At 37.2% G+C, this 24,841-nt stretch overlaps 2 protein-coding genes across 5 annotated transcripts in view; one reads left to right on the top strand and one right to left on the bottom strand.

Annotated features, from left to right (window-relative positions):
• Positions 1-5,987: 5,987 nt before the first annotated feature.
• LOC308417120 (cytochrome P450 2C29) overlaps positions 5,988-24,841 on the top strand; it is a gene marked incomplete at both ends in the record, with an annotated part of 338,086 nt that continues 319,232 nt past the window's right edge. For 3 of the 4 annotated variants that reach the window (XM_080912241.1, XM_080912244.1, XM_080912236.1), the window contains 3 exons: positions 5,988-6,155; positions 21,773-21,935; positions 22,099-22,248. In XM_080912241.1, coding sequence (XP_080768367.1) covers positions 5,988-6,155; positions 21,773-21,935; positions 22,099-22,248 — 481 coding nt within the window. The remainder of the gene's footprint in view (positions 6,156-21,772; positions 21,936-22,098; positions 22,249-24,841) is intronic. The other variant, XM_080912242.1, reaches the window with a different exon arrangement.
• On the bottom strand, positions 8,301-11,522 carry LOC308416928 (centrosomal protein of 126 kDa-like; the record flags this gene model as incomplete). The annotated part of the gene is given in 3 exon segments (XM_080912050.1): positions 8,301-8,363; positions 9,803-10,207; positions 10,209-11,522. Coding segments are annotated over 3 exon segments (1,782 nt in total).

The following is a 24,841-nucleotide window of genomic DNA, read 5'->3' as shown; positions in this document are numbered from 1 at the left end:
GACCAGAAAAAAAAAATTCCTCCCAACACATAATAGTCAAAACACCGAGTGCCCAAAGCAAAGAAAGAATACTAAAAGCAGGAAGGGAAAAAGGTCATGTAACATATAAAGGCACACAAATCAGAATCACACCCGATTTCTCAACAGAGACTATGAAAGCTAGAAGAGCCTGGACAGACATCATGCAGACCCCAAAAGAGCACAAGTGCCAGTTCAAGCTGCTATACCCAGCAATACTATCAATCACCATAGATGGCGAGATAAAGATATTCCAAGACAAAAATAAATTCACACAATATATGACCACAAATACAGAACTACAATGAATTATGGGTGGAAAACTCAATACAATGATGGGAAACACCCCATAGTTAAAAAAAAAAGAAAGAAAACTTCTAACAAGAAAACCAAAAGAAGAAAGACACACAGACACAATTCAATCTACCGAAATAACAATAGCAGGAAACAGCAACCACTATTCCTTGATATATATTAACATAAATGGACTCAACTCCCCAATAAAAAGATATAAGCTATTAGAATGGAAACATAAACAAAACCCAGCATTTTGCTGCATATAGGAAAATCATCTCAGAGACAAAGACAAACACTATATCAGAATAAAAGGTTGGGAAAAAATTTGCAAGCAAAGGGCCCCAAGAAGCAAGCTGGAGTGGTCATTGTAATATCTAATAAAGTAGATTTTCAACCAAAAGTTATCAAAAAAATAAGGAAGGTCACTTCTTACTCATTACAGGAGAAATCTGTCAGGAAAATCTCTCAAACCTTAACATATATGATTCAAATACCCATATTCATAAAAGAAACCCTACTAAAGCTCAAAAAATACATTTTACCCCAGACAATAATAGTGGGAGACTTTAATACCACTCTCTCACCAATGGACAGATCATGGAAAGAGAAACTGAACAAAGACACTGTAAAACTAGCAGACACAATGAACCAACTGGAATTAATAGATATCTATAGAACATATCATCCTAAAACAAAAGAATACAGCTTCTTCTCAGCACCTCACAATACCTACTTGAAAATTGAACATATAATTGGACAAAGAATGAACCTCAATCTATACAAGAAGATTGAAATACTCTCATGCACCCTTTCAGATAACCATAGACTAAGGCTAGTCTTTAATAACAACAAAGACAACAAAAAGCCCATATGCACATGGAAACTAAACAATGCTCTATAAAATGATAGCATGATCAAAGAAGAAATAAAGAAAGATTTTAAGGAATTTCTAGAATCCAATGAAAATGAAAACACGACATACCAAAACCTATGGGATGCAATGCAAGCAGTACTGAGAGGAGAACACATAGCTCTGAGTGCTTCCAAAAAGAAACTGAAGAGAGCACACATTAGCAACCAGACAGCACAGTTGAAATCTCTAGAACAAAAGGAAGCAGATACATCCAAGAGGACTAGAGAGCAAGAAATACTAAAACTTAGAGCAGAAATAGACCAAATAGAAACAAAAAGAACCATTGAAATAATCAACAAAACCAAGAGCTGGTTCTTTGTGAAAATTAACAAGATTGATAAACCCTTAGCCAGCCTAACTAGAGAGCAAAGAGAGAGTATGCAAATTAACAAAATCAGAAAGGAAAGTGGAGAAAAAAGACTGAAATTGAGGAAATTCAAGAAATCAAAAGATCCTACTACAAAAGCCTATACTCAACAAAGCTGGAAAATCTGGAGGAAATGTATGACTTCCTACACAGATACAAGATACCAAAGTTAAACCAAAATCAGGTAAACCTTCTAAATAATCCCATAACAACCAAAGAAATCGAAGCAGTCAAAAAAGCCTCCCAACCAAATGAAGCCTAGGTCCAGACAGGTTCAGTGCAGAGTTTTATCAGATATTTATTGACGACATAATAGCAATACTGTTTAAAATATTTCAAAAAATAGAATCAGATGGAAAACTACCAAACTCAGTTTTTGAGGCAACAATAACCCTCTTTTCTAAACCACAGAAAGATCCAACAAAGAAAAAGAACTTCAGACCAATCTCACTTATGAACATTGATGCAAAAATACTCAACAAAATTCTTGCAAACCAAATCCAAGGACACATCAAAATGATCATTCACCATGATCAAGTAGGCTTCATTCCGGTGATGTAGGGATGGTTTGATATAAGAAAATCCATCAAAGTAACCCACCATATAAACAAACTAAAAGAAAAAAAATGTATGGTTATCAAACTAGATGCTGAGAAAGCATTTGACAAAATCCAACACTTCGTCATGTTAATAGTCGTAGAAAGAACAGGAATCCATGGCCCATACCTAAACATAATAAAAGCAAAATACAGCAAACCAACAGCCAGCATCAAACTTATGGTGGGAAACTTGAAGCAATTCCACAAAAATCAGGGACTCAACATGGCAACCCACTCTCCCCCTACCTATTCAACATAGTACTAGAAGTGCTTGCTGAAGAAATTAGACAGAAAAAGAAAACCAAAGAGATACAAATTGGAAAGGAATAAGTAAAATCATCACGATTTGCAGATGACGTGATAGTGGGCTTAAGCGACCCCACAACTTCCTCCAGAGAACTGCTACAGCTGATAAATAAGTTCAGCAAAGTGGCTGGATATAAAATTAACTCAAAGAAATCAGTAGCCTTCCTATACCCAAAGTAAAAACTTGTGAAAAAAAATTAGGGAAAAATGCCGGTCACAATAGTCACAAAAACTATGAAATACCTTGGTGTGACTCTAACTAAGCAAGTAAAGGACCTGTATAACAAGAACTTCAAACCTCTAAAGAAGGAAATAAGGAAGATCTCAAAAAATGGAAAAATTCCCATGCTCAAGGATTGGAAAAATCAACATTTTAAAAATGGTCATCTGACCAAAAGCAATCTACAGATTCAATGCAATCCTCATCAAACCTCCAACCCAGTTCTTCACTGACTTGGAAAGAGCACTGTGAAATTTCATTTGGAATAACAGAAGACCTAGATTAGCAAAATTCATCTTCAACAAGAAAAATACATCTGCAGGAATCACTATCCCTGACCTCAATCTATATTACAAGGCAATTGTGCTGAAAACTGCATGGTATTGGTACAGAAATAGGCACATGGATCAATGGAATAAAATAGAAGATGCAGAAATGAGCCCTCATGTATATGGTCTCCTGATTTTTGACAAAGGAGCTGTAAACATTCAATGGAAAAAGGACAGCCTATTCAACAAATAGTGCTGGTACAACTGGCACTCAGCATGCAGAATAGACCCTTTCTTATCTCCTTGTACGAAGTTCAAGTGTAAGTGGATCAATGATCTCCACATTAATCCAGGTACACTGAAACTATTAGATAATAAAGTAGGAAAAACCTTAGAATTCATAGGCATAGAGAAAATTTCCTGAACAGAACTCCAATTGTTCGAACTCTAAGGTCTAAGATTGACAAATGGGACTTAATGAGATTGCAAAGTGTCTGTAAGGCTAAAGACACTGCCAAGAAAACAAAATGGCAGCCAACAGAGTGGGAAATGATCTTTACCAACCCCACTTCAGATAGAGGCTTAATATCCAAAGTATAAAATGAACTCAAAAAGCTAGACACCAGAGAATTAAGCAACCTCATTAAATAATGGGATACAGACTGAAAAAAAAAGTTCTCAATCAAGGAATATTGAATGTCTGAGAAACATCTAAGGAAGTGCTCAACATCTTTAGCCATCAGGGAAATGCAAATGAAAACAACCCTGAATTTCCACCTCACACCAGTCAGACTGGCCAAGATCCAAAACTCAGATGACAACAGATGCTGGTGAGGATTTGGAGAAAGAGGAACACTTCTCCACTGTTGGTGGGGTTGTAAACTTATACAACCACTCTGGAAATCAGTCTGGAAATTCCTCAGAAAAATGGATATAGTAATCCCTGAAGACCCAGTTATTCCACTTCTGGGCATTTACCCCAGAGACGCTCCAACATACAACAAAGATACATGCACCACAATGTTCATTGCAGCTCTTTTTATAATAGCCAGAAGCTGGAAAGAACCCAGATGTCCTTCAGTAGATGAATGGATACAAAAATTGTGGTACATTTACACAATGGAGTACTACTACAATGACTTAACCAAATTCTTAAGAAAATGGCTGCATCTAGAGTATATCATCCTGAGTGAGATAACCCAGTCACAAAAGAACAGACATAATATGCAGTCACTGATATTGGGATGCTAACCCCAGAGGCTTGCACTCCCCCAGAAACAACTCACAGACTGTATGAAGTCCAAGAAATAAAGAAAACAAAAAAAATATACATATATTTACAAAACAAGAAGACTTTGACTATTTCCATTTTGCATTTTGTTTTGCATGTACTTTATGCTTATTGTAACTATTAGGTTTTCAATGCATACTGTCAAGCCCTTGAAAAAAATCAAGTACTGACTAAAAAAATATATTCACATGGTTTTATGTAAAAATTATTTCAATGTCTGAAAAAACAGTACTGACAAAAATGTATAATTTTAAGCAAAAAATGTTTAAAATCTATACATTTATCTTTGTTTTGTAAAATAAAGTCATTAAAAAAATTATACATTTTTCAGTACTGTTTTTTCAGATATTAAAATAATTTCTACATTAAACTATGTGAATATATCTTTTAGTCAGCACCAGAAGAAATATATTTCCAGCCCCCCCTCAAAAAATCTGAGATTGATTATTCAGCATATCTTATTTTTGAGGTTTATAGAATAATAGGATATGAAAGAAACAAATTAGTTCTTACTCTGCTATAAATAGCAAATAAATCATGATGTTATCTCATTGGTATTTTACAAAATAAGCAAACATTTTACTTCTTACTTAAAGCAATGATATATTTATTAACTAAATTCATGTTTGCTGTTACTGATAGTTGTTATGATCAAAGTAGTGTTATAGTACACATTTTAGAAATTGTGGGTGTAAATGTACTGAATGGTTTTGTGTAGGGAAGAGTGTAAAATGCTACAGGGTGTTACATCAGAAATGTGCCCTTTGGCTCAGGCATTTGAACACTTTTTACACAGCCAGTGGTGATATTTGTGGAGGTTTAGCTGATGCCAATTATTGTCATTTTTCTGTATGGAACTGTGCTTAGTCAGTTTCACATGTGCATTAGTGGAAAGTGAAGAATTCTAAGACTTTTCTCTAAGAATCTGTCATAAAGTCAGGGCATAAGGTCTTCTCATTAGTCACAGTGAATTCTAAATTATTCCAGCTATGAGCTGTGAGACACTGATAATACTTTTGATTTCAGCTGAGTTAGCAAAGATTAGAGGTCTTTAATGGTTTAGTAAAGATGTCTGACTGATATATATGTTTTCTTTTCTGAATTTTCTATTGGACAAGAATGAAATCATGATTTATAAAGTTTATTTTATAGAACAAAATATGTTGGCATGTTAAATATAGCAAAAAAATTTAAGTATGCATTACCAGGTGGTGCATAATTATTTTTTCTGGATATTGAGACAATGTAGCAGAAGAATTGTCAGTTAGAAGCCTACCTATTTTATATAGTATGACTTCGTTAAAAATAAATGTATTTCATAGAATATATCAATATTTACAAGTTATATATGACATGAGTAAAATATTACTACCTAGACACTTACCTGAGATGTCATTGTTGAGGAGTTTCTTGAATTTCAAAATTAATCTATTACTGCAAATTAGAAACATGTCTGTTTACTTTTATTTGCAGTACTTGGACACCAATCTGCACTTTAAACCAGAAATTCAAAGGACACCCTGTAAAGATGAAGAGTAAATAACATCTTATTTGCCTCTCTATAAAAGGGACAAAGTTTACTTGAGAGAGTGAGATTAAATATTTCCTATCTGATTAGTCAATGATGGTCAAAGAGGAGCATGCTGCTTCCAAGTTATATAAGCTTTGTGCTGTCTGATCACAGCTGTGTCAGTAAAGAGGATCTCCATGGATCCAGTCACAGTCCTGGTGCTTACTCTTTCCTCTCTCATTCTCTTCTCGCTATGGAGACACAGCGCTTTGAGAGGGAAGCTCCCTCCTGGCCCCACTCCTCTCCCAATTATTGGTAATTTCCTCCAGATAGATGTGAAGAACTTTAGCCAATCCTTAACCAATGTAAGTATTTTTGTGCTCCTCTAATACCTTCATGACAAAGTTAAAATGGGAGTTGTTTTAAATTAAAATATAGTACTAGAAGCTTTAAAGTTACAGATAATTATAATGTTATACCTCTTGCCAAGTATTTTGTATCTTATGACTTTTATAGCTGGGACATGTCAGGACTAGAGTAGTGAGCAAGGTTTCATTTTGAAGAAATTTAGATCATTCCATTTATTTCATTAATTAATTGAGTAACTCACATAGAGACTGAGGCATCCTCTGAGCTCTTCCTAACATTTGGCTGTGAACTTCCATCTGTCTCCACCAGCTGCTTATCAAATCCCATCAGATGACATTTATGCTAGTCTCCTGTCTGCAAGTATAGCAGTATATTATTAAAAGTGTCAGGGGTAGACTCTCTTCGAAGGCATGGAGCTCAAGTTGGGTCAGGTATTGTTTGGTAATTCCCCCAAATTTTATTCCAACTTAATCATGCAAACATTGCAGACATAATATATTGTGATTTGAAGGATTTGTGGTTGGGTTGGATCACTGCCCCTTTACTGGAAATCTTTCCTGGTCTTAACCTGTCACCATTTCAGGTTCTATATCACCTAATATGAATAGGTTTGTCTTTGGTCACCCTTGCAGACTTCTTGGAGTTTCTATTTTACTAGGTTATTGCTTGTCCTAGATGGATTTCTTCTATTCTCTTTTCAGTTATTTCAATGAAATAATTTTATTTGTAAAGTGTAATTAACACAGTAAATAAAGTGAAAAATTAATACCATATGTTATCTGCCACTAATATAGAAAACTGTACTGTGAATGCTGTTGTTGGTGTGATAACCCTTGTTATTTGCCACATGGATGAACTTCCACCCTCTGTTAGCAGGTCTAGTGGGAGCCTGGCCTCCATGGACCACAGTTGCAGCATTGTCTATGTGTAGTTAGCTTTTGTTGAGGTTGTTTATTACATCAACAGAAAAGTACAGTCTTTGCTCAAGATTGTTCATCTAACCTGGGTATATTCATGTCCATACAGTTATTAAGATTATTTTTTTACATATCTGTATAAAATAGCATTGGATTTACAAATTTTGTATTGGTTATTTTGTTTATTTCAAATGTTATTTCACTTCGTGATTCCCCCTGCAAAATTCCCCCATTCCACCCTTCTACCCCCTGAATTCATGATTATGCTATATCACCCATCCCACTTTTTCCTGGCCCATTATTCTAGCATTCTTCTTTACTAGGAAATTACTCTTCACAGGACCAAAAGCTTCTCCATACCATTGATGCCAGACAAGGTCATCCTCTGTTTAATATGCAGCTGGAGCCATGGTTCCCTACATTTATATTCTTTGGTTGGTGGTTTAGTCCCTGGGAGCTCTGGGCCATTGGTTGGTTGATTATTGTTGTTCTTCCTATGTGGATTCAAACCCCTTCAGCTTCTTTTCTTACCCTAACTCCTTCATTAGTATCTCCATGCTCAGTTCAATGGTTGGCTGCAAGCATTTGCAATTGTATTAGTCGGGCTCTAGTAGATCCTGTCAGGAGACATTCATATTAAGGTCCTATCAGCAAGCACTTTTTGCCAACAGCAAGTGTCTGGGATTTGAGTCTGTATATGGAATGGATCCCCAAGTGGGTCAGTCTCTGGATAGCCTTTTCTTTAGTCTCTGCTACACTCTTTGTCCCTGTATTTCTTCTAGGTAGGAGCAATTATGGACTTTTTTTTCTTAAACAAATAGCTTTATTATTTATGGGGATGTTATTAATAATGAGCCTCTTGTATACTTGTACAAAAATTTATTAGAACTTCAGAAAACAAGGATTCACTATCATACCTAATACATAATTTGAATAATAAAATATTCTCTGTTTTTTTAAATAGAGAAAATTTATATCCAGTAGCATGCTTACTGAAAACTGAAATATTTCATTCATTAAAAATGTATCAAGAAAATACATAATAAAGTATAATTTGTAGCATAAATATAAGCTAGTAAATTCATTTCCATTAAGTACATTATGATTACTTTTATAAACATAAAAGTCTACTATTTTAAATCATTAATAAAGGCAGAAATACAGAACTTATTTACAGGAATTCTCAAAAATAATGATTCCAATAATAGTGACTATCACAGCTCATCAGTATTTTCTTTGCACTGTGGATCCAACATCAGGAGACAGACTGGCCCTTGGCTGGCTGCTCTGTAAGAGAGTTCAGAGGGTTCTCTTAACTGTCATGTCCACAGATGTTCAGAGGACATTCTCTTTTCAGATCATGGCTTTTAAGAGAACTAAAAGTTCAAAGCAAAACAGTACATTCATCAATTTCAATAATGCTGTACCCCTCACTTTGTAGGGCATCATATGGATAGTAGTAATTCACAATCTTCATACTTTACTACAGGTAATCTGTGCTTTGAAGGAATTTCCTTTGAGTGTGCATGTGGCATGGTTGTGTGTGAGCAGATGTGATTGTCTGCATGTGCATTTGCAGGCCAGAGGTTAGCTTTAGGCAATTTTTTTCTCTTTCCAACTTATTCTATTGTTATTACTTTTTTTGGGCCAGGGTCTCTTCATTGAACCTGAAGATCACCATTTTGACTGACTGGCCAGTGGAGCCCTGAGGGCTGACCCACAGACTATAGTTACCTCTGTATAAAAGGGTGTTGGGATCTGAACTCAGGTCCTCATTCAGTGCAGTACTTCACGACCGAGTTACCTCTCCAGAGCCAGGTGTGGTGTGTACCCTATACTGTCAGAGATCAGAGGCAGGAGGACCAAGTAGTCATGGCTAGCTATATAATGTCCTGTCTCAAAACCACAACACAATGCAGACAAACGTTTTGTCCTCTGTTGTGTAAATGGCCAAGTGTAACCAACCTTCCTCCCTTCTTTCCTTCCTTCCTTCATTTTTACAGAAACACTTGGAAGCCTTGTAGGATTCTGGGGATGTTTAACATATATTTTAGGTCAAAGAAATAATTTGCTTCTTAAAAATTCATTAAATTTATTTTATTTTAAAACTAAATATGATACTCTAAAATGAAAATTTTAAGATTTGCAGGGTTTCTGCTTTGATAATTTACACCTAAGCAATTATAAGGCCATGGTGAGATCATGGTGACTTTGTTACACTGGGCAGTTCACCTGCTGTCTTGGAGCTACCTTCTTTTTCCTAGCTGTGACCCTATCAGAGTGCCAGGTGCACAGGAAGAACCAGAGTTGGTCAGACTGGAGAGAGGTCAACATGGAGAAAGCTTGGGCTGAAACTGGCTTCCCAGATGGAAGCTTGTAGTCATACAATTCCTGAAGAATGAACAGAAAAAAGGCAGGTAAGGTGGCAAGAACAATGGGGACCCCAAAGAGTGCCAGGATAGAGGACAAGTTCCCAGGGAACAGAGTGAAGCTGCAGAGACCAAAATGCCTCTATCTGGCATTAAAAATAATTTACAATTTTGCCTGCTCTTAGGATGCTTCTTCCTACTGGGTTGCCTTCTCCAGCACTGGTGTGAGACCTTTGCCTTGTCTTATTGTATCTTCTTTTGTCCTGTTTGGTTGTTGTCTCTTGGAGGCCTCATCTTTTCTGAAGAGAGCAAGTGCGGGAATGGATCTGAGGGAGAGAGGAGGTGGGAGGGGAGGAGCAGAAGTGGTATTAATTGTAAAGTATTTTTGATGGAAGGGTTTTTGCGAATTGCTTCTTGCACATAGTATAGCCTTTCATCAAGGTGATGGAGAGACTGTAAGATCTTATGCTCTTCGGCTGACAGGGCACTGATACTGGATGTTTGGGACAGGTTTGGTTTCTGTAGCAGCTTGTTGTTTATGGCAGTCAGAATTTCATCGTCAGGCACTGAAGAATTCACAAGGTTTTCTGCCACCAAAAACTCAAAAGGTCTATCTGAAACTTCTTCAGATTTGACACCTCTTGTAGCTTGTGTTGGTTCATTTGTACTTGGTGGGACATTTTGTCCAAAATGCGTTATTTGTTCAGTGTGCTTCATTCCTGTAGATCCAGAGGTTTTCCTTTCCTGCTCTAACAATTTTTTTCCATTTATTTTCAACAATTTGCTTTCTTCCTGTAACAGCAGAATCAGTGGTCCTCTCATTTTGGCGTCCATTGATTTTTCTTCTCCATTGGAGAACTAATTCCTCTTCAGTATTCTTATGAGTCAAAGACTGGTAGTTTTCTTCACAAACAGGGCTTCTTTGGGCACAATATACTGCTCCGTCTTTCTGGAAAGCTGTACCATTTGAATTAGCTTTTGCTGAGGTTTGGCACTCAGAAGTGTAAGGAGTTGGTAGCGCTGGGTTCACAGCATGGAGGTTAGAACAGGTGTCTGAGAATGGGAGATGACATTCTTGAGTCCCTCGGTTCAAATGGTACTCTGATGGAAGCTCAGATGCTGAAGTTACACAGCTCTGTGTTAGGACATTTTGAGAATGTTCAGGTATGGCTGACTGACATGGAGACATGTGCATATTTTTACCACTTTTAATGTTTGTTGGTGGTTTAGGTGGAGGACGAGGTATAGTTAGTTTACCCTGAGTTTGGGCCAGTGTGTTGGCTTTGCTTGAAGACTGTGGCTGGCTGACAGTGAGTTTTCTGTTTATATATGTAAGGCCTTTTTGGACCTTTGCAGACCCTGTTCTTCTAGTGAATTTTGTTCCTCTCTGAGGCTTAGCCTTTTGGGTCTTAGAGTCACTAGCATGTACAGGGGCTTTACTCTCTTCCCTTTTGCAAGCCGACCAGACTTGTTTGGCAAAGCTACTGTCTGAAGATACAGAAGAGTTCAAAGGTACACTGTCCATTTCATATCCTCCTAAATCAGTAACATTTTTAGAGACAGAATCAGCCTTGGCTTTCTTTCCACTAGTAGAATGTACAGGACATTCAGGAAAACTTGTCAGGTTGCAGGTACCACTGTGGTTGTAACAGTACTGTAGCCACTGTGGAGTCGTCCCTGCTCTGTTCCTCACCGTGTGGCCATCATCCACACCATTTTCTAGGTTAGCACTTTCATCAAACCACCGCAGTTTTTTACTAGTCTTTGCAATTTCTGTACCTTTTCCTTTCTGTTTTGTTAATTCAATACTATCTCTAATAGTTTCTGCCTTTTGGTGTCTAAACTTAAAAACTTGATTCATAACTAATGCTCTCAAATAATTATGTTCATATCTGGATTCTTTCTTTAATATACTCTTAAGCAGCCGCACCGCATTTTGTTCAGGGATGCCATGTTTCATGCTGTGCTGGTTTGGCAAGTCACAGTCAGGAGGGCTGTTATATAGTGGTGCTGATGGGTCACTCTTTTTTTTGGACTTTTTATGGACTATAATTTTGAGAAGTGTGGGTGGCAACATCCCTTCTCCAGGAAACTTGCCACACCTCTGGATATGGTTTCTACAGGTGCTCTTTCTCCTCTGTTGGGTATTTCAGCTAATATCATCCCCATTAGGCCCTGGTACCAACTGCTTTTCAGGGATCTGGGACTTTATGGTGGCTATGTCCAGTTCCCCATCCTCCATTCATTGCTGCACACCTCTGTTCCATTTCCTGTCCTTCTGTATATCTCCCCTATCTCCTCTCACACTTAATAGAAACCTCATTTTGCTCCTCCCCTCCTCTAATATTCCTACGTCCCTCCCACCCTCTACTTCCTTCAAGTATTCTGTTTCCTCTTCGAAGTAGGACTGAGGCATCCACATTATGGTCTTCCTTATTTTGACCTTCATATGGTCTGTAAGTAATATCATGTGTATTCTAAGCTTTTTTTCTAATAACCACTTAACAGTAAATACACCGTGTGTGTTCTAATATCCAAAATATTGAATGAACTCAAGAAGTTAGACTCTAGGGAGCCTGGCCCAACTGCCAGCCGGAAAGGCGGCTCGTACAGGCTGAGCAACTGTGACCGGGAACAGATCTTAGGAACTTCTGTTCCCACCCGGAGACGACTTCAGGACACAGAGCAGAGCCTGGCCCAACTGCCAGCCGGAAAGGCGGCTCGTACAGGCTGAGCAACTGGTGAGTGGGAGACCTAGGCTGCTGGGGAGCAGAGGGATCTCTGCGGAGTGCACACGGAAAGGGCACCCCCTGCCCTGACCTGCCCTGTCCTCACTGATCCAGTGACCGAGAACAGATCTTAGGAACTTCTGTTCCCACCCAGAGACGACTTCAGGACACAGAGCAGAGCCTGGCCCAACTGCCAGCCGGAAAGGCAGCTCGAACAGGCTGAGCAACTGGTGAGTGGAAGACCTAGGCTGCTGGGGAGCAGAAGGATCTCTGCGGAGTGCACACGGAAAGGGCACCCCCTGCCCTGACCTGCCCTGTCCTCCCCGATCCAGTGAAAGGGAACAGATCTTAGGAACTTCTGTTCCCACCCGGAGACGACTTCAGGACTCAGAGCGGAGCCTGGCCCACCTGCCAGCTGAAAAGGTGGCTCGGAGAGGCTGAGCATCTGTGACAAGGAACAAATCTTAGGAACGTCTGTTCCCACCCGGAGGCGACTTCAGTACACAGAGCAGAGCCTGGCCCAGCTGCCACCCGGAACCTGGGCTGCCGGGGAGTAGAGAGATCTCTGCGAAGTGCACACCGAAAGTGTACCAGGGACACAGACCAGATACAAGGGAAAGGCAAGAACATATCACTGACAACAAAATGGCAAGAGGAAAGAGAAAGAGTATATCCCAAGGAAACCAAGACAATCTAGCAACACCAGAACCCAGCTCTCCGATAGTAGCAAACATCGAAATTCCAAACACTCCAGAGAAAGAAGACACAGTCCTGAAATCATGCCTCAAGACGCTGATAGAATTACTTAAACAAGAAAGGGAGGAAAAGCAAAAAGAAACAGAAGCTTTTAAAGAAGAAACAAGAAAAACACTCAAAGAACTCAAAGAACGAGACGAAAACAGAACCAAAGAAATAAAGGAATGGAAGAGGAAAATTTAAACAGAAATTGACACAATAAAGAAAGCGCTAAAAGAGATAACCCTAGAGTCAGAACACCAAAAAAAGAAATCAGGAGTCACAGAAGCAAGCATTTCCAACAGATTACAAGAGATCGAGGAGAGAATCTCGGGGGCAGAAGACAACATAGCAAAAATAGACAAAACAGCCAGAGAAGATGCAAAAAACAAAAGGCTCCTAACCCAAAATGTCCAGAAAATAAAAGACACAATGAGAAGACCGAAATAAGGATAATAGGAATAGAAGAGGGAGAAGAGTATCAACTAAGAGGCACAGAAAATATTGTCAACAAAATCATAGAAGAAAATTTCCCTACCCTCAAGAATGAGATGACCACGAGCATAAAAGAAGCCTTCAGAACTCCAAATAGGTTGGACCAGAAAAGAAATACCTCCCGACACATAATAGTAAAAACATAAAGTGTCCAAAGTAAAGAAAAATACTAAAAGCAGTAAGGGAAAAAGATCAGGTAACATATAAAGGCAGACCAATCAGACTCACACCCAATTTCTCAACAGAATCTATGAAAGCTACAAGAGCCTGGACAGACATCATGCACTCCTTAAGAGAGCACAAGTGCCAGCCCAAGCTGCTATACCCAGCAAAACTATCAATCACCATCGATGGAGAGACAAAGATATTTCAAGACAAATCAAAATTCACACAATATCTGACCACAAACCCAGCACTACAACGAATTATAGGTGGAAAACCCAATGCAAACAGGGAAAATACAGCCTAGCTAGCCTACAGCAAACAGCTCCAAGAAGCAAGCTGGAGTGGCTATTCTAATATCGAATAAAGTAAATTTCCAACCAAAAGTTATCAAAAAAGATAAAGAAAGACACTTTTTACTCATTACCGGGGAAATCTGTCAGGAGGAAGTCTAAATTCTTAACATATATGCTCTAAATAAAAAAATCACCCACATTCATAAAAGAAACTCTACTAAAGCCCAAAAAATAAATTTCACCCCCACACAATAATAGTGGGAGACTTTAATATCCCACTCTCACCAATGGACAGATCAGGGAAACAGAAACTGAACAAGGACACTGCAAAAGTAGCAGAGACTTTGAACCAACTGGAATTAATAGATATATACAGTGCATACTATCCTAAAGTAAAAGAATACAACTTCTCACCACCCCATGGCACCTTCTCGAAAATTGACCACATAATTGGACACAGAACAAGTCTTCATAGATATAGGAAGATTGAAATACTCCCATGCATCCTCTCAGATCACCATGGTCTACGGCTGGTCTTTAACAACAACAAAGACAACAAAATGCCCACATACACATGGAAACTAAACAACGCTCTGTTAAAGGATAGCAGGGTCAAAGAAGAAATAAAGAAATAAATTAAGGACTTTCTAGAATTCAACAAAAACAATAACACAACATACCCAAACCTATGAAATGCAATGAAAGCAGTATTGAGAGGAAAACTCATAGCCCTAAGTGCTTCCAAAAAGAAACTGGAGAGAACTCACATCAGCAACCTGACAGCACAGCTAAAAGCCCTAGAACAAAACGAAGCAGATATACCCAAAAAGAGTAGACGGCAAAAAATAATCAAAATTAGGGCAGAAATAGACCAAATAGAAACAAAAAGAACCATTGAAAAAATCAACAAAACAAAGAGTTGGTTCTTTGAGAAAATCAAAAAGATTGATAAACCCCTAGCAGACTAACTAAAGGGCAAAGAGAGAGTATCCAAATTAACAAAATCAGAAAAGAAAGTGGTAACATAACAACTGAAACTAAAGAAATTCAAGAAATAATCAGATCCTACTACAAAAACTTATACTCCACAAAATTGGAAAATCTGAAGGAAATAGACGAATTCTTAGACAGATACAAGGTCCCAAAGTTTAACCAGGACCAAGTAAACCATCTAAATAACCCTATAACACCTAAAGAAATAGAAGAAGTCATCAAAAGCCTCCCAACCAAAAAAAGCCCAGGTCCAGACGGGTTCAGTGCAGAATTTTGTCAGACATTTATTGGGAATATAACACCAATATTCGCCAAACTATTCCAAAAGGTAGAATCAGATGGAATATTACCCAACTCATTTTTTGAGGCTACAATAACCCTCGTACCTAAGCCACACAAAGACCCTACAAGGAAAGAGAACTTCAGACCAATCTCACTTATGAACATTGATGCAAAAATACTCAACAAAATCCTTGCAAACCGAATCCAAGAACACATCAAAACGATCATTCATCATGACCAAGTAGGATTCATCCCTGGGATGCAGGGATGGTTTAACATAAGGAAATCCATCAATGTAATCTACCATATAAACAAAATTAAAGACCAAAATCACATGGTCATCTCACTAGACGCTGAGAAAGCATTCGACAAAATCCAACGCCCCTTCACATTAAAAGTCCTGGAAAGAACAGGAATCCAAGGCCCATATTTAAACATAATAAAAGCAATATACAGCAAACCAACAGCCAAAATCAAACTTAATGGCGAGAAACTTGAAGCAATCCCACTAAAATCAGGGACTCGACAAGGCTGCCCACTCTCTCCCTACCTATTCAACATAGTACTGGAAGTCCTGGCTGGAGCAATTAGACAGCAAAAAAAGATCAAGGGGATACAAATCGGAAAGGAAGAGATAAAAACATCACTCTTTGCCGATGACATGATAGTGTACTTGAGTGACCCCAAAAATTCCACCAGAGAACTCCTACAGCTGATAAACAAGTTCAGTAAAGTGGCCGGATACAAAATTAACTCAAACAAATCAGTAGCCTTCCTAGTCTCAAAGGACAAACATGTGGAGAAAGAAATTAGGGGAAAGGTACCCTTCACAATCGTTACAAAAACTATGAAATACCTTGGTGTGACTCTAACTAAGGAAGTGAAGGACCTGTATGACAAGAACTTCAAACCTCTAAAGAAAGAAATTGAGGAGGATCTCAGAAAATGGAAAGATCTCCCATGCTCATGGATTGGAAAGATCAATGTACAATTTCATATGGAATAACAAAAGACCTAGAATAGCGAAATCCATCCTCAACCACAAAAAAAACATCTGCGGGAATCACTATCCCTGACCTCAAGCTATATTACAAGGCAATTGTGCTGAAAACTGCATGGTACTGGTACAGAAATAGGAAAGTGGATCAATGGAATAGAATAGAAGATCCAGAAATGAGCCCTCATGTATATGGTCACCTGATTTTTGACAAAGGATCAGTAAACATTCAATGGAAAAAGGACAGCCTATTCAACAAATGGTGCTGGTACAACTGGCACTCAACATGCAAAAGTATGAAAATAGACCTTTTCTTATCTCCTTGTACAAAGCTCAAGTGTAAGTGGATTAAAGATCTCCACATTAAACCAGATACACTGAAACTATTAGATGAGAAAGTAGGGAAAACCTTAGAACACATAGGCACAGGAGAAAATTTTCTGAACAAAACACCAATGGCTCAAGCTCTAAGGTCAAAGATTAACAAATTGGACTTAATGAGATTGCAAAGTTTCTGTAAGGCTAAGGACATCATCAAGAAAACAAAACGGCAACCAACAGAATGGGAAAAGATCTTTACCAACACCACATCAGATAGAGGCCTAATATCAAAGGTGTACAAGGAACTCAAAAAGCTAGACACCAGAGAATCAAATAACCCTATTAAAAAATGGGGTACAGAGCTAAACAAATCATTTTCAGTTGAGGAACACCGAATGGCCGAGAAACATCTGAGGAAGTGCTCGACATCCTTAGCCATCAGGGAAATGCAAATCAAAACAACCCTAAGATTCCACCTCACACCAGTCAGATTGGCCAAGATCCAAAACTCAGATGACAGCAGATGCTGGCGAGGCTGCGGAGAAATAGGAACACTTCTTCACTGTTGGTGGGGTTGCAAGCTAATACAACCACTCTGGAAATCTGTCTGGCGATACCTCAGAAAATTGGATATAGTACTACCTGAAGATCCAGCTATTCCACTTCTGGGCATATACCCCAGAGACACTTTAATACACAACAAAGATATATGCACCACAATGTTCATAGCGGCTCTATTTATAATAGCCAGAAGCTGGAAGGAACCCAGATGTCCTTCAGAAGACGAATGGATACAAAAATTGTGGTACATATACACAATGGAATACTACTCAGCCACCAGAAACAATGACTTTACCAAATTCTTAAGAAAATGGCTGCATCTAGAGAAGATCATCCTGAGTGAGATAACCCAGTCACAAAAGAACAGACATAATACGCAGTCACAGATAGTGGGATGCTAACCCCAGAGGCTTGCACTCCCCCAGAAACAACTCACAGACTGTATGAAGTCCAAGAAATAAAGAAAACAAAAACTATACATATATTCACAAAACAAGAAGACTTTGACTATTTCCATGTTTCGTTTTGTTTTGCATGTACTTTACGCTTATTGCAACTAGTAGGTTTTCAATGCATACTGTCAAGCCCTTGAAAAAAATCAAGTACTGACTAAAAAACATATTCACATGGTTTTATGTAAAATTTATTTTAATGTCTGAAAAAACAGTACTGACAAAAATGTATAATTTTATGCAAAAAATGTTTAAAATCTTTAAAAAAATAATAAGCTGTTAGTCTTTTGTGTAGATGGAAATATCTCAAGAAACACTTCTTGTTATGATTAATAATTTGAGTCTTATTTGTAACAGATAAGAGACCAATGTATTTTCCATGTATTTTCATGTTAAAAAAAAATAAATCTTGTTTTGAAGACAAAAAATAAAAGAAAACACAAGAAACAAATAATTTCTCAACAGCAAAATCAACAAAAGGGATAACACGCACACACACACACACACACACACACACACCAGCACATGACATACACCCTCTTAAAAAAGAACAGGAATTAATTATCATTGGTCATCAAATCATTAAAGATAAATGGACTAAATTTCCTAATTAAAAAAAAAAATACCCAGGCTAACAGAATATTGGGGAGACCATACAGGAAGAGCTGCAGTGAGCAAGTAAGCTCTCAGAAGACAGCCTCTATCTTGCTTTGCTAAGATGGGTGCACTCTTGAAAGGCATGATCCCTGAGACTTCTTTTCAGAATTGCTTTTTTCTACTGATGTGCCATATCATCTTTTTCATCAACATATTACACACTCATTAACAGTGAGTGAGGGGACACTGGAAGACTTTAACTGCCAATAGCCTGGTATGGTTAACTTATGAGTGACAGTCCAGTATGTTTGTTGGGCAAGTTTCTTGCAAAATAGAATGAACATTGAAATACTAGAGATAATCTTTTAAACATATTAATTATTATACAGGATTCCTGATTTGGAATACATGGTTTTAAGAAGCTAGTTAAATTTAAATAATTTTGAGAAGTTAGAGGAACTACTAGAAAGTTTAAATCTTGAGTCAAGAACAGAATACCCCTCCCTTGTGTCACAGACTAGCAAAAGCTGTATAAGTAAGAGAAAGGAGTACAGTGAGTACTGTGATTATAAATATGGAATTGTAATAGCAAGAAAACAGGCTTGGAACACAATAATAATCCAGAAAAAATAGATTCTAGGTTAGGTTCAAGGACTTGGCCACAGCTGTGCGCTATGATAAAGCAAGGCTGTGTAAAACTATTGCTCTGAATTTAGAATGAGCAGGTAGAATTACACATTACTTTGAACTTACAATCTACATTCTGCTGTAACTTTTTGTGGGGATTTTTTTTTTCTTAAAGAGAAATGTCTGTCTAAAAGCCTAGAAAAATCTGAAAGCAAAAATAAAGGTTCAGTGTAGTCCTTGTCTGTTTCATCTAGTATGTGTTTGTCTCTCTGTGTGCCTGAGTTTTTTTCTTTTCCTTTCTCTCTTGCCCAGGAAGTGTTAATGAACTGCTCAACTCTAACCTGGCCAAGGAAATGCACCTGAGATGAAGTGTAAAAGGCCCAAGTAACTTAAGTATCCTGATTGAAAGTCTTGCTGTGTACAGTAGTTTAGGTTATATGTGTCATTTCAAAGATTGTACAAGACCTATATCTGAATTTATCTCACTATTTGAGTCTCTATTAAGAATTCGGTATTACTCTGTTTGGTATGCCTTTGCATGCTACTTGGTATTTTTTTTCATTGCCGCTTTTAATAGTCTTTGTTTGTTCTTTAGGTTTTAGGGTTAGATTAATATATGGTGGGTGGATTTTATTTTCTGACCCAATCTAGTTGGCAATTTGTAATTTTTCTTTATGTTTATACTCATGACTTTCTCTAGATTAGAGCGAATGTCTTTTATGGTTTCATTGAAATTATGTTCTAGGTATGGAGCTGGCAGTTTTCTTCTTCCATTACTCCTATTAATCTTAGGTTCATTTATAAATGTCTAGATATTCTAGATGCTTTGTATCAGAAAGTTTTAGAGTGATCAATTTTTGACAAATATATTTATTATTTCTATCATATATTTTATGTCTGGGATTATTTCTTTGATCTCTCTCTTATTTTGTGGCTCAGTTCTCTAACTTAGGATTTATCTCTAGTATTTCTGTTTATAGTTATTGTTGTTGTTGTTGTTCTTTTGTTTTCTTTTATTTTCATTTTAAGGTCTTGAACACTTTTATTCATTTTTCTCTTCTGTTTGATGGTATGTTCCTACATTTCTTTACTATATTTCTTTATTTCATTTTTAAAGGCCTCTATAATCTTTATAAGATTGGATGTTAGATCAATTTCTTGTGGTTGAACTATATCAGGATACACAGGGCTTTCTGGAATAGGAAAGCTGTGTTCCGCTGTTACCATAATGTCCCAACTTTGGTTGATTGTGTTATTATGCTGGCTTTTAGCCACGAGGTTATTCTAGGGATTGGCAGGCCTCCAGTAATGCAGACTGAGTTGTGGACTGAAAATTGGAGAACAGAAAACCAGGTGCACTTTAGGACGAGTTTGTGTGATCTAGAGAAACTTGGTCTGTAGTTAATTTGTGGGTAGTATTTTTCCTGATTTTCTCTTGTTTTTGTAGCTTAAGGGAAAGGAGAAACATGTGGAAAATGAAGGAGAAGGGACAAAATGCAGTTTATTTTTGCTCAGTGAACCTAGGTGACTTGGCAAGCATGCACAATAGGGCATGTTCCTACCAGGTTAACCCTAATGCTTGCAGGTCTCTAGAAATTCAACCAGAGCTGTGGGTCAGAAGAAATAGCTCATGGAACAGGGCATAGATCATGGGAAATGGGCATATAAGACAATGAAGTCACACATTGTAGGCAGGGTCCCAATGAGTTATTCCTAGTGCTACCAGACCTTCAATGATGCTGCTGAACCACTATGAGTAGGGATTTAGTGACCCAGTTCGATATAGATTTTTTAAAAATAAAGAGTCTACTTATACTGAAAATTTTGTGTATAATTCTTTCCTATTTAAAAGGCAGCTTATCCCATTAGCTTTATTTAAAAGGCAATAGTAACATTCAGGTCAAGAAGTCATGTATATTTTAGACATGTATCTTTACTGAGGTTATCTACTTGACACTAGACTCTAGAGAACTAACAGATGACTAACTTAACTAAATACCAACAGACATGGCATAACACAGGAAATGCAATAAAACCCCAAACTTTCAACATATTTATGATATTCATATACATTTTAGTTCATGCAAGCAGAAGTCTGGAGGTAAGAATGCTGCCAGTTAAGTGTCCATTTTTTCAGGAAGTACTGAACACCTGTGGTACAGCTTCTGGCGTGCCTGCTTTCTGTGTTTGTAGTAGTGGTAAGCCAAATTTGCACTGTTCAATAGCATCATTTGTGTTGACATAAATCTATACTTCAAACTGTAATTGGGTCTATTGTTGCTGCTTTGTTTCTTCATCATCTTTTGTACACCATTAGCCTTCTTGTCTGTGTCATGTGAGTATCAAACTATTTATAACTCTATAAATCTGCAGTATAACTTGAGATTTAGTATTGTTATAATGTGAACGGTATTTATACTCCTTAAGAATTATTTGAATATTTATGATCCTTTATGGCCCCATATGATGTCTTCTGCAGGTTTTTCTAAAACATGTAAATATTGTATCAGAATTTAATATTTATCATTAAATCTGTCAATTAAATTAAGTAATATGTGTGTTGTGTTCTTTGACTTCTGTTTAATCCTTGCTTCTCTGGCCAAAATGGCCTGTAATTGAGTAGAAGATCATCACCCAAGTTATAGTCTTGACTTCTGTAGATGAGGTAACCTCTGGTTAAGCAGAGAATTTCTGCACACTTTAGGAACTTGGAAAAACTGGTGTGGATGAGTGGGATGATTGTAGTTACAGGGGGTAGGCACTAAGAAAGTTGCAACAGATGCTGTCAATGGGGAGATATTGTGGTTCTTGTCCACCATAATGTCTTTTTATGAACATTTATTGTAACCTTTGTGTAACAGTTGCCTGTACCCTGAGTGTACATGGGCCACTGCAGGAATTAATAACCAAAATCACAATAATGTTATATAAATAGGCTTCAGAACCATTCGAAAGTATTTGCCTAAATAAAAAAAAAATCATTAAAATAATGAGATATTATTAATGTGAATGAGGTTTATACTATGTAGGTTAAGGTTACCTATGTTTGCTAGTATTTGCACTTTCTTTCCTGTTTCCAGCTCTCAAAAGTCTATGGACCTGTGTTCACTCTGTATTTGGGCTCACAACCCACTGTGATATTGCATGGGTATGAAGCAGTGAAGGAAGCTCTGATTGATCATGGTGAGGAGTTTGCTGGTCGGGGAAGCTTTCCAGTGCTTGACAAAGTTATTAAAGGTCTTGGTAAGTAAGTGAATGTATTCATGTGTGTGTTGCATAGTGTTTATGGTGATATAAGATTTAAAGAAAGAGATAGGCTATGTTATTAGGTACAGTGGGACCTCTGTATGGTGTTATTTTTCACATGATCTTAGCATCTATTTCTAGTATCTTCTCAATTCTTTAGGCATTGTTTTAAGCAATGGAAGCAGATGGAAAAAAACACGGCGCTTCTCACTTGCAACTATGCGGAACTTGGGCATGGGGAAACGAAATATTGAGGACCGTGTTCAAGAGGAAGCACAGTGCCTTGTGGAGGAACTGAGGAAAACCAAAGGTAAATACAAGTCATACATTAGCATCTTAATTTAGATGTATATGCTTAAGTCATGGTGAGAATATTCTATCTAAAACATTTTCATTTTTTTAACCACAAATAATAATATATGGTAGATTTTACTGAGTTAAAGTAATGCATTCTCCTTAGCACAAATGTAGTTTTCCAACTGTGGATCATTTTACCAGAGAAGAAATCCTACATATAAAGATGACCGGGGATATTTGTTTCCATTTTCTTGAGCTGCATAGGTTTTACTACATTCATTGAGTATTATAGATTCCTGGGTCCATATTTATATTATTATGTATCAATGCTGTGCTTCATAGTTACCATTTTATAGCAGAGAATAAAGAACTTTCATTAATTATTGTGTCTGTTATACCATGATATAAAATAAGTAGTTAATTGTTTAAAAAATATTACTACTTTGAAAATCTTGTATGTATTTTGATTGTGATCACCCCTACTCTCTTATCTACCCAACTCTATGTTCATGAAATTCAATTTATGCTGACATAAATGCTATATTAGCCAAAGGTATTTCTTGTTGGGTTTGTTATATATGATTTCAAGGCAGAGCATCTCTGCCATGCAGGAGGAAGGACCAATGGCTTTAGAACTTATGTAATGAAGCCCACCAGTTACCACAGCTATATAGGTGGGCCTGTGTTGCACTAAATATTACAATGAATTTGCTTAACTTTTTGGATGCCTCGCCAGTATAGACCGAGTGCATGGACTCTGTCACAAGTTCTGCAAGCTGAAGTCTCCACTCTATTCCTTTCACAGGCGGTTTACTTAACCTGCTCAGTTCCTTCTGTTCCGGGTGAATAAACCCACCCTGAACCCACTTGTCACTTTTCTTTACTGCTTGTCACAAACATGATGACAAAACTGGTAACTTTCCAATCAGGTTTAAGTATTAAATTCTCAGTCCACAAACCCTCTCCACAATAAGATTATAACTAATGGACAAACTGCACTTATATATGAGATAAACTGACTTACAAAAATTCTTAAAAATACTCATATTCATATCACCTATTACAACCACCTGGAAATAGATCCTCCTTCTCAGGCTCCATCTTGATTACAACCTCTGCCTTCTGACTTCACTTCCCCTCCTCATCATTTCCCCATCTATCTCTGTCCTGTGCAATAATGTATGTCCTTAACATAAATCTACAAGCCCTTGTCTGACATAGCCCTGAGGACCATGTGACCAGAGGGCTTTATGCTCTTATTAAGATTGAATTCTTAATCTAAGAGTTACATGAAAACGTTAAGGGGGCTTCCAGTCCATCAATGTGGACTCTTGGTAGCAATCAAAATATTAGTGCTTGATCTCTTTTGGGCATGGCTGCTGGAGCAGAATATGATATTATCACCACCTTATAAAAAATTGAGAGATTTAAATTGCAAACAATAACTACCACACTTAGAAAATGTTGGAAAAAATAAAGTTGTTAGTTAAGCTAGGTTGAGTTTTTTTTTAACTCTGATATAAAAATCATAGGAAACAATATAAAGTTAAGAAAGATAGACTCTTTCTTAAGCTAGGGACCTTTTATGTTTAGGAAACAAGAATATTGGTAGTACTCTCTGTTGTGACTCTCACTGAGGCTACATTGGTGAAAATTGATATTTTATAGCCATTTTTGCCCTCAGCTACCTGAGATTATTTATTAAAATTTTCGATAAGTAGTTGTGCATTTTGAGAATTCATGTTAGATATTCCTAATTTTTTTATAAAATTTAGATTTGTGATTAAGAGTTTTACAAGATTCCTTTTAAAGATAAATACTATTATAATTACTTCTTTCTTTGTAACAGCAAATTCAGCCTGGCAGTAAAAGAAATAGCCTGAAAAAAGCTCTTTTGCTCCCTTCCACTTCCTAATCTATAGAAGTTCCATGCTTATGACTCGATGTTGGTTTTTTTTAGAATAATTTGTTCCCTTTACCTGTGCTATGTAATGTTCTTTTTTCTAAAGGTGTGGGGAAACATACTGTTTCCTCATAGTCATTCATAAGAAGTAAACTAACATGTAATCACATTATAATTGTATACTGCTTGAAGATTTTGCTGGGACATATTAGCTGTAAAAGAAAGAATACTGTATGGTATTGTGTGCATGTAACATTATTTATCCCATCCACCAACTTTGTGTGTGTGTGTGTGTGTGTGTGTGTGTGTGTGTGTACAGTTTTTGTGAATGGGGGTTGGAACATTGTTCCTTATGTCCAGGAGTTGTGTGTATTTATGTATGCATGTATATAAGACTTGGAGCCTGATTTTTGAAACTTTTTTCTAAACATTCTATATGTGAATATATATGTGTATATTTATAAATCTGTATGCATGTGTGTATATCTGTATGTATATATGCATGCGTATTTGTATTTCTGAGGTTGATAAACTCTGACTTTTGTGTCATCCATTCTGAGAGAGACAGAGAGAGAGAGAGAGAGAGAGAGAGAGAGAGAGAGAGAGAGAGAGAGAGAGAGAGCATTTTATCTTCCCTTCTCTTTCTCTCTGCCACCAGGGAGTTAAAAGAGTTCATAGTCTTTGTTTGTTTGTTTTGTTTTGT

The sequence above is a fragment of the Micromys minutus genome (genome assembly GCF_963924665.1).
Source record: "Micromys minutus genome assembly, chromosome: 2".
NCBI lineage: Eukaryota > Metazoa > Chordata > Mammalia > Rodentia > Muridae > Micromys > Micromys minutus.
Note: the sequence above shows the minus strand (reverse complement) of the source record. Positions and strands in the feature narration are given on the sequence as shown.